At 45.5% G+C, this 19629-nt stretch overlaps 1 protein-coding gene across 1 annotated transcript in view; it reads left to right on the forward strand.

Annotated features, from left to right (window-relative positions):
- ABTB3 (ankyrin repeat and BTB domain containing 3) overlaps nucleotides 1-19629 on the forward strand; it is a 163017-nt gene that overhangs the window by 96700 nt on the left and 46688 nt on the right. The window contains exon 3 of the mRNA XM_062491280.1: nucleotides 10048-10252. Coding sequence (XP_062347264.1) covers nucleotides 10048-10252 — 205 coding nt within the window. The remainder of the gene's footprint in view (nucleotides 1-10047; nucleotides 10253-19629) is intronic.

The following is a 19629-nucleotide window of genomic DNA, read 5'->3' on the forward strand; positions in this document are numbered from 1 at the left end:
ACACAGTCTGGCTGGCAGTGGCCTGGTGAGGTAGTGACACTGGCCATGGATGCTCTCCAGAAAATAGGAAGAAGAGGTGATGTTGCTGACTTAGGGGGGAGGAAATAAAAAAGGGAGGTTTTGTCTCCAGGACCTAGGAGGAGAATGTAAATAGACACCTAATTCTGCACCACAATTACAGCAGTAATGCCTGATTCCAAGGCAAAGGCTTAAAAAGTTAATGTGAAACCTTATTCATTAAAATATAATGAACATGGCGGAAAGTTAAGGAGCAACAATAAATCTGGTGTATGTTATATTGGCATTTAGTATTCAGCAGTTGTAATTGCCTACTACAGTGTGTTTTAAAATAATATAATTTCATTCAAAATGCTTCTTATATAGAGAACACTGGGAAGAACTGAAGCACAGCAAAAATAATAGGATTTTAAACAGTAGCCTGACAGTATTTCACTGTTGAGTCTTAAAGAAAATATTTCACAGGACTTTTTTTTTTTCCTTCCCCTCCCCCCCCAGTTTTTTTCCTTGAAGTTTCCTGTATTTCTAGACCAGACATAGAGGAGAAAGGGAGTAGACCTCTTTGGGGTTTTTTTCAGAAAATTTATGGGATTCTCCTGGATTTCTAGTTCTTCTCTTTAATTTCTTCCCCTTTCAGATGGGAAAAAATAAGTAGACTGAATAGAAAAAGACAGGAACACTAGGGAGAGCTTTTGCTGTGGAGAGATCCCGTGATACTGTGTTTTGACCTTTGAATATTTTTCCTAACTTCTTTATATGCATGTTTGCAATCCACAAACATTTATGTTATATTTGACTGCATAATGCTCCAAGACGGCGCCTATTCATCATCCATCTAAAAATACCACTGCTGGCTTGGAGACCAAATGCAGAAGGAATGAAGCTCATAACTGAAGGTCGTTGCTGTTTTTTGGAGTGAAGGAGGACCCTGTTTCTCTTGAGTGTGCATGTAGGTGGTGAGAAGGCAGAGCAGAGCCTGTAGGTGCACTGGGCACTAATCCTGGCACCAAGAAATACTCGTCCCTTACTCCCTTGGGGTAAAGGCAGGTCAGGTGTTAGTGTCTGACATGGGACAACCACCCTGTGCTGATGTGTGTTCACAGGGCTGCAGAAGGCTGTGTGTCTCAAGCAGCACAGGGAGACAAACCATGGCTGAGGATGTCATCCAAAGTGTATGTCTTCAGGTTAGAGCAAAAAACTGCTTGGGGCTTTTGTTGGGTGCAAAGATGGCCAGTCTCCTATGGCTTTCCTGGGTGAGAAGTTTGCCACCCAGATTTGTGCAAACTGCAGTGACTGGTGCTGGTATCACTCTTGAGTGTTAACTGCAATGAATAATCATTTTTATTTTAAACTGTGATAATCTGAAGGTGTGGTTTAACACTGCTGATACCAGAGGATTTTTGCTTTTGAGTGGTGTTTAACTTAGAGCAGTCCCCAGATGTGATGTTCAGGGTGGAATTTCCTTCCTGTCACCACTCAGGTCTCAGCAAGGTTTTCCTTTTTGCCATTGGAAAAATGCCACCCTCCATCCCTTCTTTTCATTACACATCATCCTCTCTTTGCATCCACAGTGCTGAATGTATATATTTCCAAAATAAAAGCCTCCCAGTGGATCTTGGCACCCTTTTAGGGATGAAAGGAAGGGTTACTCCTCAAGTATGAGTAGGAATGTGATTGCACATACTGATACTCTTTTTCATTTCTCCTCACAGCCCCAGCTGAGGAGATGATGAAAGTCTGCATCTCCTCCCTTGCCTTTTCATGTAGTCTCAATCATCTGCAGCCAACAGGAAGGAGGGCAGCAGGAGCTGTACAAATTGATTAATGTGTTCTAAATAAGAGGTTAAACCTAGGCTTAGAAGCAAGTGCCAAGGTAAAGGTGCTTGCTAGAAGAGTGGCATCTGAAGTAGTTGTGTTGTAAGTGCTCTGCTAATTTACTGCCAGAACAAAAGCCTTGTTTGTTAGATGTATTTCTCAGACTAAGCAGCACCATAGAGTAAGACCAAGCTTATTCCTTGTGAACAGTTTGGTTCATGGAGCACAGTGCTGAGCTGAGCAGAGGTACTAGCCAAAACCTGCCATTCAGATGGAAATGCTCCATTCAGCATAGTGTTTGGCCATAGGCTGTGTATCACCTCTCCAGATACCATGGTGCTTCTCACAGTTTTCAAGGGCCCTCCTCTGGGTTATTGCCCAAGGTCTCTAAATCCTCACTCACCCACTTTCTGGGTTTCTAATTTGGACCTCCTCCTTGCTGATATCCACACATCAGCCAGTCTGTGTGTAAAAGTTAGAAGCTGTTGAGATGCTCCTCAACAGAGAGAGCTCAGCCCCCAGCAGAGAACAGAAGGCAGATGAATGGAGGCCTTAAATGGTAGGTGTTTTTTTTGCTTCTGTTGAAGGCTGCCTGGTTGCAGGGTTCCCTAGAACCCTGCTACCCCATTCTCCGTGCTGCCGTCTCCAGTAATGCACTGTGGTCCTCATTCAATGTCTGCATCTGTGCATAGGAAGGGTGTGGGTTACTTAAGAGTCCCAAACAGCATCTTGCTTTTCTTCACTTCCCCCTGAGGTACTCGCTGTCATCAGCCGTAAAACAATACATTTGTACATCAGGTGAGATGAGGTGTGATGGAGGATCATTTGAAAATACCAGGTTACACCCTGCTCAGGCTTTATCTTCCCTTTGTCTGCCCTGTTGACCAAGGGGGTAGATTTCTGTCTTGGGTAACAAGGGCAGCTTGTCTTGTTGCTTGTCTGGGTCCTCAGTGCTCCTCTGGGAGCTCCCTGGCTGCTTCCATGGGTGAGACTCAGCCACCTTTGCCTTTCCTGGGGACAAGCTCAGGGTGGTCTTGTTCCTCCAGGGCGTCTGTTTAAGCCCACTCAGGTTTGATGCTTAGAGGCAAAAGGCAACGCTGTGGTGGTTGGGGAGTGCTGGAGCTCCAACCTTCCACCAATCTTCCCCAGTACACCAATGTGAACTCCTGCAGAACTCAGAACTCCCCACTGCACACCACATTTGAGGTACAGACTCCTTTTCCCTCTGATCCCCTGCATCATAACACACTCGGGATTCAAATGGAATTTTCCTTTCCTTGCAGTCCTCCTGGTCCCTCCTGTGCAGAGCACAGGCTATTGGTCAGGTCAGGCTGAGCATTCCTAGCTGGCCTGCTCAGCTGTGGGTGCTCTTAAAATCTGTTTGAGGACATGGGTCTATGTCAGGCAAAAGAAAATCCAAGAATGGTGGTCCATAAGGCAGCAGTGTTCCACAGAGTGAAGGCTCTGCATTATGTTGGCACTTGAATAGCTCATCTGATTCAAAGCTTGTTTTGTTTGAAGTTGTTGTGGCTTAAGGGGAATCAGACACAAACATCACGCTTGCCATGTTGGATTGGAGAGTCTAAACGTGTAAGTGTTGTTATAATAGGTATGTGAACTTGAGAGGGTTTAATTATTATTGTGGCTTTTTTATGGGATATATCCAATCCCTAATTTATCAGTCTTCAAAGGCTTTGCAAACACTAAATTGGATGCAAACACTTACTCTGTAATATAAATAGAAGGTTCTTGTGATGGTGGGGTAGGTGAAGATAAAAAGATTAAATGATCTGTGGGAGGCCACAGGGAAGCCACTGCCAGGAAATGGGCTGCTTGCTGGTCCTGTCTTCTCAATTCTGAATCTGGGACCACGGTTCCTTCTTTTGCTCTCACGTGGGAGAGATTAATGGCTTTTAGGAGAAGAAAAGGTTGTCTGTGGTAGCAGATAGGGACACGTTGTGGGACAGCAGAGATGGCAGAGCTGGGGAGGTTTCTGCAAGGTGAGCTCGACAATGAGTTTGTTGCACACTGGATGCTCCACTGACTGGAGTTTATGGCACCTCAAGCACACCCACGGCCTGAGGCAGCTGGAGTTAAACTGGAATATACTGTGCCAAGAACAATTTAACTTTTTTAATGTTTGAAGATACTTTGTGCTAAGAACATTTACACAATTCTGCATGCTTTCTAGTGTGCAGCCACCCTATCTTTGTGCACACTCCTTTCCTACTATAGATGAGTAGTGTTAATAGTAGAAAATCTCACAATAAGTAATTTGAGGACAGATTTTGCCCAAGCAGTTTTGGCTCAGCTAACTTTTGAAACATGGAGATTGATGTACCACTGGAGGCAGAGGAATGTGGAGGAACAGCACATCAGAATCAAGAGTGTAGGGATAGATAGCTCAGGTGGCTGAGGGTGACCTGGTATGGGAGACACAGCTCTCAACTGCTCATTTTCACGTGCAGTGATGTGCTGACATCACTGGTGTGTGCTGGGGCAGACTGTACCAATGTGTCACTTTGGTGTAGAAACTAGAGGCAACAGGAGGTAGAAAGGGAAAGAGACTTAGCTACACTTTGGGAAAGATGCAGAACGGCTGTGGCTACCAGCTAGCAGTCTGATTAAATAGACCATGGTTTACTGTCAAGGTTATAAATTCATGTTTTCAATACAGTCTCCTCAGAGCTGGTTGTGAGCAAAACCATAGATCCAAGACTTTTGTACTGAAGTGTGAAATGAATCTAGGTCAAGAAAATGAGTTTTGCACCTGGCTCACATGCTTGTAAGGGGGGAATCTACTGAGCATGACATGAAGTTGGCATCTAGAATGCAGCTCCCTGATGCTTCCTCCTCTTTTTCATGGTCTGGACAGGACACAGGAGGCTGTTAAGGGCTCTGAAAGACAGACACAACTCCTGCCTATGGCTCTGGCCTGCTCTTTGCAGGAGGAAATATTCATGCTGGAAGCACAACATAGCAGTAATGCTACTGCTGTTAACATGCCCTACTGCAGGGCATGATTCCCAAGTGCAGACTACACACACAGGAGTCAAGGACAGCTGGAAGGATGACCAGACCAACGATTTCAAACTGATGGGTACTGTCTGCACAATGGTGTTGTGCTAAAAACGTGATCTCTCCTGCTGCTTCACACAGTGCCCCAGCAGGGCACCAGGTGGGAAGACAGCTGCAGTGGGAACAGATGCTCCTCTCTCTCCCCTGGGTTTTGAAGGAAAGACACAGGTCAAAGAACTGAGTGCCTCATTTTCAGTGTGTAAATGCATCATTGCTACGTTTTTTCTGGTGGTTTTAGAACATGCTTTTGGAACAAGAAGAACATGAGGTAGGTGTCATAGGGAGTGGCTGCAATAAGGATCTGCCCGTTTCATTCATGTCAGGGCTGTGGCTCTGCAGGTGTGCACTCAGCTCAGTGGTTTTGGCTCTGCCAGTTTTTCAGTCTGAAAAGAGTTACGCTGCTCCTAGGCAGGCAGGATAGCATCATTAGGTCCATCATGATAGATCAGAAAATCCCACAGGAAGCTTCTCAGACATGGGCACTGGGTATCTGTCATTTTCTTTCTCTTCTTTTTTGCCTTCCCCCACCCCCGGACAAAGTTGGAAACAGATGGGTTATTCTTTAAACACCAGGCTCTAACATAGTGATAATAGCTTTTACTGAAGCCAAACACAGTTAAAAAAAAAGCTTCACTGGTCACTGCAGAGAGGGCTCAGGCTGAAGCTGCCCACTTGAGTGTTTTATGTCGTTGTATATTGTATTGCACCCCCATGCAGATGGGACCAGCTTTACTTTGCCTGTCACATCATATCTGTGGCTTGAAGTCAGTGAAGCTGTTCCTTAAATATTCAGTGTTGCCTTAAACCAGGCCCGTGTCTCAACATGCACATTACATAATATTTTCAATCTTTAAATCAGATGTATGTGGACCTTGCATTCATCAGCCGTGCTGAGCTGACAGCAGCAGCAATGGGCGAGCCCCACTTTAACTTTAGTTATGAGAAGGGTGAAAGGCTGGCAGCTGCAGTGGCAGCTCTGCACACACTGCGGTGCAGAGGTGGTTTTGTGGGTTTTTGGTGTCTGGTGTGCGAGGCACAGCCTTTCTCCTCTGGGCTGACAGGCTTCAGTGTGGAGCTGCATTCCTGGAGCCCTTCCCCATCCGGAATCAGGGCTGCAAGGCAGTGTCAGCCTGGGGCTTACCGCTGCATTTACTGCCCTCTGGGAGCCTCTCCTCTAGTTGTGGCTTCCCAACTTTGGCAACAAAAATGTCCTGAAATGTCCCCCCACTTCGCTGTTCTTTTTCTTTTTCCTTGTGTTTACCCTGTGCAATATGATGTTTTGGTCTCCCTGGCTGTGCCTGCAAAGCAGTTTGTGCGTTGGCTCACTTGGCTTATGTTGCATAAATTATGGAAGTTTTCATTGAGTTGAATTTTAAAACAAAATAAAGTTGGCAAGCTGTCCTGTCAGGCAGATCAGTTCCCCAGTCTGTTCTTCAGGTGGTGGTACAGCGTGAGAATTTGATCAGTGGAGGGCAAGGTTGGGATCCCTGCCAAGCCCCTTGGGTCATGATGCCACAGCCATCAGGAACCTCATTCATGGAGTTACAAGGTCAATGCAGCTGCTGGGAATTTTATTTTAGATACATTCTTTCTGGAAATGATGCACTGAGGAATTTATTGGCCTTTCAGATGTGTTAGCTAATACAGCTGAGACATATTTTCAGGGCCAAACCAGAAGCAGAAAAGCCAGCACTCCTGTGAGCACCTGCTCTTGTAGAGCCTTTCTGTGCTGAGCACAGCCCTGAAGAGCAGAGGTAGCTGACACTGATGAAGGGATAGCACAGGCTTATGAAGGGGGCTTATCTCTCTCTGGCCATAAATTCAAGGTTGCCCTCACTGTTCAGATATAACACAGCTTTTACAGCTGGCAAGGAGAGCATGTGTCATTTGGGTTTCCCAGATGAGACTGGAGTTGGCTGATTGCTGGAGAGCAGACCAGTGGGTCCCATCATGAAGCTAATTTCATATCCGTGGGCTTTGGGGTGCCTTGGAATCAAAGGGAGTTCCAACTCTCTTAGGTACATTCTTAGGAAGGAAATAGAGAAGCAAAAGGATATTAGCAAGGAGCAATAGAAGTAGCAAAACCTAGTAGGGATTCAAGACGGCACACACGCTCCTAGAACCAGATGTTGCACTGTGCTACATTTTACAGTTTACCTAAGTGCCATGCAGTGTGTGCATGTGCCTCTCAGCTTCCCTGTGCCTTCTTGGCACTGATCCTGGAGAACAGATACGCTAAGGCACGGTCTCTGCCCTGGAGAGCTGTTGCTGTAATCAGCTGGATGTGGCTGAAGGAGGCAAGGGGCACTAGGGCATATATCAGATTGCTCGAGGTTACGCTGTGGAATGAAACAGAGCAGTGATTTCTGTCCTGCCTCCACAACTCTGCCTGTCGGGTACCAATATCATGGGGCTTTTTATGCTTGTTTGCTGTTCTCTGTGAAGCTCAGTGTTTTACAGGTATTGATTATTTAGGCTTCGAGTTGACCCAAAGAAATAAGTCAACTTATTGATAAAGAAATGTTACAATAATTGTTAATACAGAAATTATTTCAAATGTGACCAAAGAAAGCATAGCAGAGGCAAAAGAAAGATCTAAGCAATCAGTTCTTGGTATAATGTAATTAAATGAGGCTTAAATATAAAAAGCATTAATTCTGTTTTAATGCCATGAATTGCTTTGGGTTTTTTAGGAAGCAGTAGAGGAAATACAGCATAAAGGATTAACTTATGGTGATATTGATATGAATTTGAGCTTTGCCTTTCAGCAAGGCTCGAGTTCCTCCAGCCTTGCATCAGCAGTGATGCTTAGCTGCCTGTCCTGCCCACATTGTTCTTATGGCTGCTTTACCTTCTTATTCACCATGCAGCTTCCTCTGGTCCTGTGCATGTCATTGAGGTGACATCACCCCAGCGCTCAGGGAGGAGTGGGATGAAGTAATGCTGCTACCAGAATCTGGGCCAAAATTGCATCTTAATTTTTATTCATCATTCATGACAGAAGTCAGAGGCATTCTCTAGTGCCTGCTGTCTCAGTCCTCTAAAACAAGACTGGCTGTGCTAAACTTCACCCACGTTCTTCAGTGCTGTATTGGCTTGGATCTGAAAAGGCTGAATTTAATGTGTTTGCCTTTTCTCTGTCTTTGCTATTATGGTTAAAGCTGGGTGTTGCAGCCAGCATTTATATGCTTTTTTTTTTTTAATTTTTTTTTTTTTTCCTTCTGGAGAAAAAGAGAGGCATTTACTATCAACAAGGCTGCTAGCAGTTAAATTGGCCTGTGCTAGTCTTGGCAGTGCACATCTGCTGTGACTAGAATGGCCTGAGTGAAGGAGGTCCCAAACTTTCCTGCTGCCTCTGTTTGCCTGCAGATAGCCTTGTGCAGGACTGGGGAGTCATCTCAGAGGCACATCTGCTTCTTCTGCAGACCTGATCCTGCATACTTTCCAAATGCATAATTTCTCTTGGAAATTATGAGCATGCAATGCTGCAAGATTGATCCCATCATGGCAGTTTCCTGGCAGAGGGAAAAGACAGAAGCTATTTTTAAATGAGAGCTTTGAATCAGAAGAATATTGCATAGTGAAGCAAAAATTTGTGTCAAAACCCTGAAATCATGGACTCTGCAGTTTCCTCATGCCAGTGGTTTGGTTCTCTTCATGGTTTTAAGGCTACATTTTTGGAGGACTGGGCTGAGATTTTCAAGTGAGGCATTTCTGTTCTCCCTGGTACACACTATCACTGCAGCAGCAGCATTTTCTGTGTGAGTCAGGCTGTAGAGATATTCAAAGGGGTGGGACTTTGCAAAAACCTGTAGTTCAGCCATGCACATGATCAGAGTGGTTCTCCTTTAAGTTTTCCCAGGAGTTCATTATTTATCCTCCCACAATTGGTTTTATGCTCCTACCTTGGAGTATATCTTAAACTTTTCCTTTCAAGTTTCAGTGCTCAGTGGTCACTTGGGAAAAGCAAGTAAGAGAAAGTGCATGACTTCTTCTTAACAATGGAAAATGATGTCCTCTTTTTCTCATCACTTGCTTTTGTATAGCTTAAGAATGACCCAAAGGGCTCTTGCTCAGATTTTCATTTAAAACAAACCAACTGATTTGATTCGAGATCATTATTTCCCCCAAAAGCACTCTCAGAGTGAATTGAACATGTGAAAAAAGGCAGTTTAAGCCACAGTTGTTTCCCTGCCTTTGATAGAGTGGTCACTAGTCAATAGACATAAAATTTACTGCCTTGGAGAGAGATGCTTTAGTTAATTAGTTACAATCAGTGTTGTGCTTAGAGACTGCACTGCTGCTTGCCCATGTATTTGCCTGGTAATCTCACTTGCTGGCTTTGCTGATCCCAGTCCACATGTTGTGGGTGGATTCCTTGTGAGGGAATGCCCCAAACTGCCCCAAATCGGTGCAGGGGGAGTGATGAGCACCTTCCTCTTTGTTCATTTTCTGTGCTCTGGAAACCTGGGGGACTGGGTGAGCCTACTTCATAGGTTTTGTTTTTCTGCTAACATGAAGTTTTCCAGGCCAAGCTCGGACTTAAAAAAAATTTTTTGGTTGCACATTTCTTTATATTGCCTTTTAGCAATATTTCTCCCCTTTTTTCTTCACCCACATGCTCATTCACATCCTTCTACAGTGCTTTGTGTATTACATGACTGCCTCCTTCCTCATTCCAAGGAGTTGGATTTCACTGCCCCTCTGACCAGGAGCACGCAGCTTTTGGTGCAATCCTGCATGGTCATTTTTTGGGGCTGTGGGGTTTTAGCACCCTCCCAAAGCTGCTAAGTAGGTAACTGTGGTCCTGGCCTCAGTGTGCCAGCTCTCGTGATGGTGCTGAGATGGGCCAGGCTGATGCTGCCCACAACACCATCTTTGCAGAAACACATCTCCTGCAGGCCTTTGTGGGCTTGTCTGCAGCCTGGGTATCTCACACCACACCACGTGAACCACAAGGAAAAGTTCAGCCTGGTGATGAGTACCACCCAGGATCCTGTCCTACCCTCTGCTCTTTGCATTTGTGAGGTTAAATGGAAGGGAAGACCAAACTGAAAGGGAAGTGCCTTTCAGTTTGCCAGCTCAGGACAGGCAGCTGAGAAGCCTGGCATTCACCTGGCTCTTGTTTTTTTCCAGGTGACCTGGTGTCTCGAGCGATGCACCACCTGCAGCCCCTCAATGCCAAGCAGCACGGGAACGGGACACCGATGCACCAGAAGCAGGGATCCTTCTACTGGGAGCCAGAGGCTCTCTACACCCTTTGCTACTTCATGCACTGCCCACAGATGGAGTGGGAAAACCCCAACGTGGAGCCCTCGAAAGTCACGCTGCAGACTGAGAGGTGAGAGGCTCTGCACGGTGCTGGCTGTCGTGGTGAGAATGTTTTGTTAATCAATCAGCCTGGCTGGCTAATTGCTAATTACAGCCTGCGTGTGAGAGGCTGCCCGGTTCGGTTTAGGATCACCTCCTTGAAATCCACTTCTCTCCCTGAACTGCTGCGTGGCTGAACCAATATATATCAAAAGTGACACCCAGTGGCTACAGACAGCAAATTGGTTCCAGATGTGCACTTGGGAGAGATTTCCTTTTCCTTTCGTTGTTGCTCAGCTATTCTGTGTTTTGAAAAAGAAAATGAGAACTTCTATTTCTGGCCTAGCAGGTTTGGGTTTAAATGTGTTTTTTTTCCCCTATGTGTTAATAGGGCTCAACAGCTGTGATTGGGGAAGTGGAAAATGAATAGAGTAGTGTGTAGAAAGGAGAAGTCATTAAAGATGCTGGGCTCCAGCTGCACTGAGTAACGGGGCACAAGAGTGACCTCGGGGCTGCCCTGGCCAGGGATGTGGCAAATGTCAGCTGTGCTGCTCTTGTCCCTGCTCCAGGGATGGGCAGGGCCAGGGAGGTGCACCTGTGGCTCTGTCCTGGCTCAGGTGAGAAGGAGATGCCTCTGAAGCTGGCAGGCAGGGTGCCCAGTACAGAGGACAGATTGCTGACCAAGAAAACAAATCCATCTCCCATCAAAAGCCCAGCAAAACCCTCTTTTAAAATACGTCCCCAGCTGTGTGTTGGGGCACACTCTGCTGCTAACCCTGCCACACTCTCACCAGCCCTAAACCAGGCATCCCCAGTACAGAGATGAGTGGCTGGTGCTTAGAAAGTGACGGATATGAATTTTTAGGATGGGTATTGTGGTGATGCAAACGTAAGCTGGTTTGTCAGGCTGAGCTCCACATTTACACCCCAGAGTATGTATTGCAGTGTACCTGTGAGCCAAACTCTAATCTGCAGGTGTGGGACTCAGCTATTTTTGCAGGATGAGGTCTGCATCTCAAAAGCAGCATTTTAGGGTCTCATTGTGTGTAGTTGTAAATGGTATATAATATGATATCTTAATTGAAAAAGGTTTTTTTTATTAGTTGCAGAAGAGCATACAAGATGAAATTCTGGCATTAATGATGTTACTGGGATTTTTGCCATTTGCCTTTGGATGGCATTTTGTTTCTTTTCAAGTTTGGGTCGCTCTGTGAGCATGTTTGTCACTTTTTGTTCTGTTATTTTCAAAGTATTAACAAAAAAAAAAAGCCAGAAAAGAAATGACAAGAATCCAGATTCTTCTCTCTTCTCTTCTCTTCTCTTCTCTTCTCTTCTCTTCTCTTCTCTTCTCTTCTCTTCTCTTCTCTTCTCTTCTCTTCTCTTCTCTTCTCTTCTCTTCTCTCCTCTCCTCTCCTCTCCTCTCCTCTCCTCTCCTCTCCTCTCCTCTCCTCTCCTCTCCTCTCCTCTCCTCTCCTCTCCTCTCCTCTCCTCTCCTCTCCTCTCCTCTCCTCTCCTCTCCTCTCCTCTCCTCTCCTCTCCTCTCCTCTCCTCTCCTCTCCTCTCCTCTCCTCTCCTCTCCTCTCCCTATTGTGGAAGGCCTACCTCATATCCAAGAGTGGTTAATGTGTACAAAAAAAAAAAAAAATCTTAAAAAATTAGAATATACCCTCACCTGATCTTTATTTCCTGTCTGTGGGAATCATGCCACTGGAACCAGAGGAAAATAGGGGTGAATAAAGCTGAGCCTCTGGTTTTGTAACATTTCTTCAGACTTCCCTGTGCAGAAGTGAAAAGGGCAGGGATATTTGAAAAATCACTTTTCAACGTTTGTTTTAATAGGTTTTCCTTTCTCTGAGGTTGCCTTAATACATATCCTCTTCGTTAGAGCACTTGAAACACTGGTTATTAAAAACAATTGTTCTGCACTTTATTTGGAGTGCTCTGTCTGGCAGGACGCCTTCCCTTGGCAGGGCAGTGAACGACTGCAGGGCCAGAGCAAGTACTCAGTGTTATTGCCAAGAGCCTGTGGTCACTTCTGGAAGGAGCAGATACATCTGCTGCTGCCTAATCAAACATGCATTAGTACTTAGTGCTGGAGTGGGAGCCTGGATATTTCCATGGAGCTGAGCTCTGGAGTTTCACCAGCTGGATGTAACCACCCTGTACTGCTCAGAAAGGAGAGCAGTGAGGCTGACTTCTCTGTTGTGCTGAGGAGCCTTCATACCCATTTCCTGTGTTTTGTTTTTTACAGGCAGTCATGCTTTGTGGTCCATGACTTATCTCTGAGGGTTTGGGTTTCTGTGATGGGGTTTTGTGAGTTGCAGGGAGATGAGTTTGTTAAATGTGACACTTTAACATGCAACATATTCACAAGATTTGTGTTGTATCTGTTGCTGTATTCACTCTCCAGCTGTAGCAATTGCTTTTATTTTGTAAGAAGCCCAGAAGGAAGTGAGAAGGTCCAGGAATCTTTCCCCATCCTTGGCCTCTCTGTTTCCCTGCTGGTACAGAGAAGCCAGGATGGGGTGGATCTGGAAGTAGGCAGTAATTTAATGAAATAGGGGTTGTCCTTGGCTCTTTGTGAAGCCAAATTGGCTACTGTCTTGGCCCCCTCCTCCCTGACAATGCAAGCCCAGGCTAGAGAGGATTGTGTGATGCAACCAAAGAATTCTCTCAGCACTTGCAGGGCTTGATGGCACCGTGAGACCATCCCATTCTTCCCACTCATCTCCAGCCCACCTGGATTTTGGCTCAGAACCAGGCTGAGCTGCAAAGGCTGTACATGTCCTCCTGCAGAGGCTGGATGTGAGAGGGGACTCCAGTATGGTGGCATTGCTGCCTGGCTTAGCACTTTCCAGCTCAGAAAGCAGTACCTCCCTCAGAGCCTTGGGGGACACATAAAAAGGGATTTTTACCTTTGAATAAATCTGGCACTTTGTTTCCAGGGAGCATTTTTCTGTGTTTGCTCTTCATGGAGGTGAAGCAATGAGAATGCAGTATGTTTTAATAGTGTTTATCTTCACAGAAAATAAAAGGGAAAAATGAATGTATAGTGAAACTCCTGTTGCATGGGGGGCTGCTTTCATGGGGGGGGGAGGAGTGGAGGGTTGCCAGAACTGCTTAGAAAACCTGTAAATATTCCCCACTTCCTAAATGCTGACAAACCCAACCATAAGATGGATGTGTGATCCCCTCCCACCCCAAAATCATATTCCTTCTATCTGGCCACTTTGGCAGAGACTCTGATTTTTTGGCACCAACACAAGCCAGTTCTGCTGACCCTGGATGCCATGTAGATGGCTATTTTGGCGGGCGTGGAGGTACAGCCAGAGGGTGGACCTCTTTATGGGATCCCCTTTCCCTATTGCACTCAGCTGGGATATGCTAGAGCCATTTATCTTAGGCTGGGTGTTGCCTACAAAAGCAGTGCTCCTCCAGTGCTTCCACCTGCAGGAGGCTGTGGATTATTTACGTTTGTAATTATTTTGCTTTCCTGGGAATTAAAAAAAAGGGGAAAGAACTGTAGGTGAAGGCACTGTTGTCAAGATTTCTTTCTTGCTTGCTACTTCTTCCTTAATAAAAATATCTGTCCTGTGGTTGTGTTTGGCTTGTCAGACCCTATAATGCTTCCAAAATTATTGCAAGTAATTTCTTAAGCACCGGAAAGTGCAGAATCTGTAGTTGCAGATTTGTGTGATGTTTTTTCTCCTTAAGTGGTTCCTTACCCACTTTTATCCACAGCTGTATTGACAAAGTCCTCATTACTTCCTAACTTGCCATGTTCCCCATTGACAACTCATTGAGAAGCTGTGGCTCAGCAACCCAGCCAGTCCAGAACCACCCATTAATTCTGCTCACAGGCAAGCCAAGTCCCTTCTCCAGTGCTTCCTCTGCTGCTCCACCTTGGAGGAGCATTAGCTCCTTGTACCGCCTGGCAGCCATTAGCTTTTCTCCTTGAGTCTTAATTGAGTTGATGGACATGTGTCTGGTTTTAACCTTCTTTTCTCTTTTCTTTAACTATTATTCCCTGTATGTGGAGCAATCCTTTAGGATTGCAAAACAATCCATGGGAAACTCCTATGGGCTGTTACTGCTTGCTTTTTATCTTTCTACCTGCCTTGCACGCTCCCATGGACACACATACAAAAATATGTATGTTCCCTGCACGTGCATAGACCTGCAAATTACACACTGTGGTCATTCATGATTAATGGGAAGGGTTAGGGTAACCTCAGTTTTGTTTCAAGCTTTGGGTAGCTATCGGTGTAGCTGGCTAATTTATGTGTTGCAGCCCCTCTAGTGAGAGGAGTGTTCCATGCTATTAGAATAATTTTTAAAATAATTTGAACTATTTCAGAGCATTTTTGTAACTACTACAGCCATGCGTGCCGTACAGATTACACCTATAGAAAAAAATCAGTAAGAGAACTAGGGAAAAGTGTCCCTGATTTAAATTATTATGTGGTACAAACTGCCTGGCTAGGGCAGTCTCCAGCAAAGACCAGAAGAGAATGGAAAGAGTGATGAGGAATGCTAATGAAAAACAGGTAAAGCACTGGGAATACGGGAGTCCTGCAGAGAAACCTGAATGAACCTGTATATGCAGAAGGGATTGCACATGCTTGATGTGCCAGTATGCCATAGCCCCATGTAACCCTATCTATTTTTATCCAGTGTTTGATTGGAAACTTCAGCAAGGCTACAGCTTTACTGTGTGAAGTCAAAACTGAGAGCAGAGTTGATTTGATTGGAACCACTGAAAAGAAATCCCAATGCATCCTTACCTAAATGCTCTAGATTTGCGCGCTAAATATCAAACTTCCCACTTTCTAGAAATCCCTTCAGCAATATTATTGGAGCTTCCTGCAGCGTGTGAGATGGCACACGTTGCATGAAATAGTTCAGACATTCTTTGTAGCTCAGCTGTTACATGGCAATGTCCTTGCTGGACTGCATCTGTATTCTGTATGTAATTTATCAAGCTGGAACTTCTGCTGTCCATGGGATGGCTATAGGGTTTTTTAAATAGAGGAAACTGCATGCAGCCCTGTGAGAACTGCATGGTATCCAGGCTGTTCTGTGCTGCACTCTGAATGCTGTGTGTCCTCAGGGATTTATGCCACTGCTAGTTGTGTCAAATCTAATATGAAAACTTCCAGTGAAATATTTGCCTGTTGTGGTTGCTGGCTGAGTCATCACTTTGACTCAGTTGTGTTTCAAATCTCGGCCATTAATGTTTTTAATGCAGGAGAGGCAGCAGGGACAGCTCATTCCAGCCCTGGATGTGGATTCAAAACCCATGATTTGCAGACACACATTTGTGGACTCCGGAGCACCAACATCCTGGTGCACAGAAGCCTAGGGGTAAATCCTTCTTCTGCCTAGGCAGGTCTCATGAGGCTCTTGTGAGAGTAGGGAGGTTTGATCCTTCAGCCTGAGCAAAATGCAGAACTTGCTACTCGGGTCACCCTTAGCTGGGCTTCTGGGGTGGCAGAGCAGCTGCACAGCATAGAGTAGCTGCATGAGCTCACATGGAGCATCAGCTGGCACTGCTGAGTTTCTGGGAAGGACTGGGACTGGCAGCTTTTTGAGGGCATCAAAAAGTATTTGCTCACTCTGAAGACAAGTGGCTTATGTTGTAAATATAAATGAGTTTTGCAGTCCAGAAACCCATCTGAAATGCCTGCTCTACATTGGAAAAGCCAATGCTTTTCTATCTTTCAGTAATGCTAAAAATGGACTAGCATTGCATATATATTTTCATCGTATGTTCCAAGTGAAAACTTGTCAGAACTTAGGATACTTTTTCATTCATATATTGGGATTTTCTTTAAAAACCAGCCAAGATAACATAAACAAACCAGACAAATACAAAGAGCTTTTTGCAATGTTAAAGTTGCTGACTCACATCTGCAAGAAAAAACATCTCCCTACCTTCATCTAGAAAGGCTTTTTCATGTAAAAGTGCAGCCTTATGCTTCTGAGAAGCACCTTTAGCTCTTACTTTGGTAGCTTTTGCAAATTTAAGCAGCAGCTACCTCTGTGTACCAGTTTGCCTGTTGTTGACACAAAGGTTGGCAGTCAGCAATCCTTGGCTGGAATGAGAGAACAAACTCCACACCTACACCACCACCACCCTCCTCAGTAGCCAAAGGATCCTGCAACCACATCATCTGAAGCACTCCTAGCAGTTGAACCAAGTTTAAAGCAAGGTCAGGTCTTTCAGCTGTGTCTACTTCACAGCTGGGGAAGCTGGGGGAGGGACAACAGGAGATAGCTGTGGGAATTCACATCCCAGTAGGATTATGCCTTGGGAATTCCTCTCTTCCCACTGTGACTATCAAGCCAGTCCTCTCCCTAAAGTTTGATTTAATACAGGCAGTGAATGAGTGCATATGGTGGGGCAAGGGCTCCATAGGTATCTGGAGAAGAGCAGTGTGAAGTGCCCCTGGAAATAAAGAGGCTGTTGCGCTGCACTTGAATTGATGATTTTTTTCCTTGGAGCACTGTGATTGTCTGGGAGTCTCTCATGTGCACTGATGAGCTCTGGGATCTGGAGCACGCTGTGGGCTCTGCTGGGAGCAAGGTGCTGGTGGCTCATCCAGGATTTGTGAGCCTGTGTGAGGAGCATTCAAAGGTGATGAGTGTTCTTATTCTCTGTAGGGGGAGAGGGAGCGGCTGGCGAGGGGAGGAACTGCTCCTCTCAAGGAGAGAGTGGTTGTGTGTATTGGCCCTGCTCTGGGCAGGAAGATGGACTGTGAAGCTGGTCAGCAGCCAGCAGGGATTCTGCACCCTGCAAAGATGGTAGGAACTGTGAAAAACAGGGGCCAGGGATTATTTGGAGCTGGAATTTGTCAGAGTGCTGGCCCTAGTGCTTTGCAAATCTGGCATTGCAGCAGGTGGTGTCCAGACAGGAGCTTCATCCATCTTCTTACAGACCCATGCAAAAATAATGAAGCATCCTATTCCATTTAATGGTGCACAATTTCTCATGGTCTTCCACCTGACAATTTCTCCTGTTGTATACAGGTAGACTGCTACCATAACAACACTAACAGTAACAGTACAACTACTACTGCTAATAATAATGGAAAAGCCTGAGTTATTGCATATTCATGACAGGATTTTTAATATCTCTGTGTGCCAGTGAGCAAGGGAGGGGGAGTGGTGGGCAGCCCAGGAAGGCAGCCTGTGCCTCTGGAGGGAGTGCAGGCTTTAGGGAACCCCTCATGTGGTCACATGTAGGTTCCCCCCCATAACATCTGCTTTTCTGATGAGTCATTCTGTCATTCAGAGCGCTCCAGAGAGATCAGCCCCACAAAGCAGAGATAAGTCTGAGGTCTGATGGGGTAGGGAGGGGTTGTTTGCCTCGCTGTAGAGGGAGGGTGCTGGCAGGGAGCTGCAGGGTGTGAAGGTGGTGGGGAGGAGGACCTCGGAGAGCCAGGACAGTGAGGATTGTCCCTTGTGGGGCAGTGCCAGCCAGGTGTTGCTACCTGCAGATGTCTTCAGGGCATAAGAGCTTATGGGACCTTGAGCTGTCCAAAAATAGATGTCAGAGGATTGCTGGGTGGTAGGACAGAGCAGGGAAGGATGCTGCCTGGAAGGAGGAACCAGAGATGTGAGGGTTGGTGGGGCGCTCATAGTTTCCTTTTCTGATGAAGTAGGAGAAGGAGGATATCCCAAGAGGAGCCAGATACCCCCTTGCCAAGGGCAGGGGGACAGGGCCCACAAGAGTCCAATCCTTTGAAGATCTGCTTTGTGTTGGCCTCTCCCAGCCCTCCCCCAGCTCCTAGCTCTTGTGTGTGGGATGGGAGTTGCTCTGTGCAGAGACCTCTCCCTGCATCCTGATCTGGCATATTTTTCCATTTAGATGTGAGCTCAGGAAAATACAAGTCTGTGCCAAAAAATGCTTAAATGCCTTTTTTTTTTCTTTTTCTTTTTTTTTTTTTAACTTAAGTTCATACTGCACTTTAAACTGCATGGAATTAGAGGATGGAAGCATGCATTTAAAGTTAAGCACAGGTACAGAGAAGGGCAGGAGAAGGGGGTCAGACCACTCCTGCAGTCCAGGTCAGGTGCTCGTGCAGCAGCCAAGCTGCTCCTGATTTCCCATATCCTTCAGGCAGAATCAAGCCCAGCACCATGGTGAGATTAGTTTAATTAAGGCATGTGCTTCCACAACGTGTAACTAGGTGACTTACCTGCTCTGTGTCTGCTCTGGAACACAAAATTCCTGAATTCTCCTGGTTGGTACCTGCCTTTGTACCGGAGATAAATCAGTGTATATGCCAGCGATGTGATGCATTTGGCTAACCCATTTTCACACAGTACTGTTTGAAAAGTGAAATATTTCTTGCTGATGTCACATTGTCTTGTGGATTATCACACCCTTATAATTCTGTGTTCCTCTTTCCTCTTTGGCACACGAGCAGTATTTAAAAGAAAAAACCCAGCCCTTCACATGGTGCACAGATTCTTGAAGGGTATTTTTAACCTATTGCACTCAGCCATATTTGGTTCTCTTCTCAAAATACAAATTTCCTGACATGCTGAGATAAGCAGTGATGATTTTTTTTTTCCCTTGGAAAAAGGAATGTACCTCATCTAGGGACTGAAATTTGACTTCATAGGAAATTTCCCTGCTTCTGCAGAATGCTGATTCTCTTCACTCTTGGGATTTATTGCACTAAATAGCCATGTTGATTTCTATTTCTCTGTTGAAATTTGCAAGACTGGAAAAAAATAAAAAAGACAATTTCATAGTTCAGTTATCTGAGTTCCTGTAAATATTTTTATTTTCTCTGCTCCTTACTGTGGTGGGGCAGATTTTGTGCTGGGTGAGTTTTCTGTCCTGCACAAGAAGAGGAAAAATGTGAACCTGTGAGCCCCATGTTCAGCCACAGCTCTCTGCTTTTCTGTTTGCCCAGCAGATGTTACAGGAAGGCCCTGTGAAGCCTGTCTTCATTTCTCTGATCCAAACTGTGTTCACTCATGCAAAACATAACCTCGAATTGAGTTTTCCTTTAATTGTATCCCTAGAACCAAGTTATATCTGTAACTACAAGCAGCTTTACAGTATGATTTGCAGCTCCCTTTCTGCTGTTTGCTCAGCAAGTGATGAAAAAACTCCCACTGATAAAACTTGTTCCTAGGTATTTCATGCCTCAAAAGAGGGTCCCTTATTCTCAGAAGATGACCTGGGAAGTAGTCACCTTCCAGGAACAAATAGACCCCTGCTTCCCCCCTTTTCCTCCTCTGGTTCCCACTACCCTCATGACAAATGAGCTGGGTTAGGAAATTGTTTGGTGTGAGCTGTGGGAAATGATCTTCTGTCCTTATCTGCCTCCTTATGTGGCCATGGCAGGTCTGGGGAGAGCAAAAGCCTTGGAAACAAACGCAGCCTGATCT

The sequence above is a fragment of the Cinclus cinclus genome, chromosome 4 (assembly GCF_963662255.1).
Source record: "Cinclus cinclus chromosome 4, bCinCin1.1, whole genome shotgun sequence".
NCBI classification, from domain to species: domain Eukaryota; kingdom Metazoa; phylum Chordata; class Aves; order Passeriformes; family Cinclidae; genus Cinclus; species Cinclus cinclus.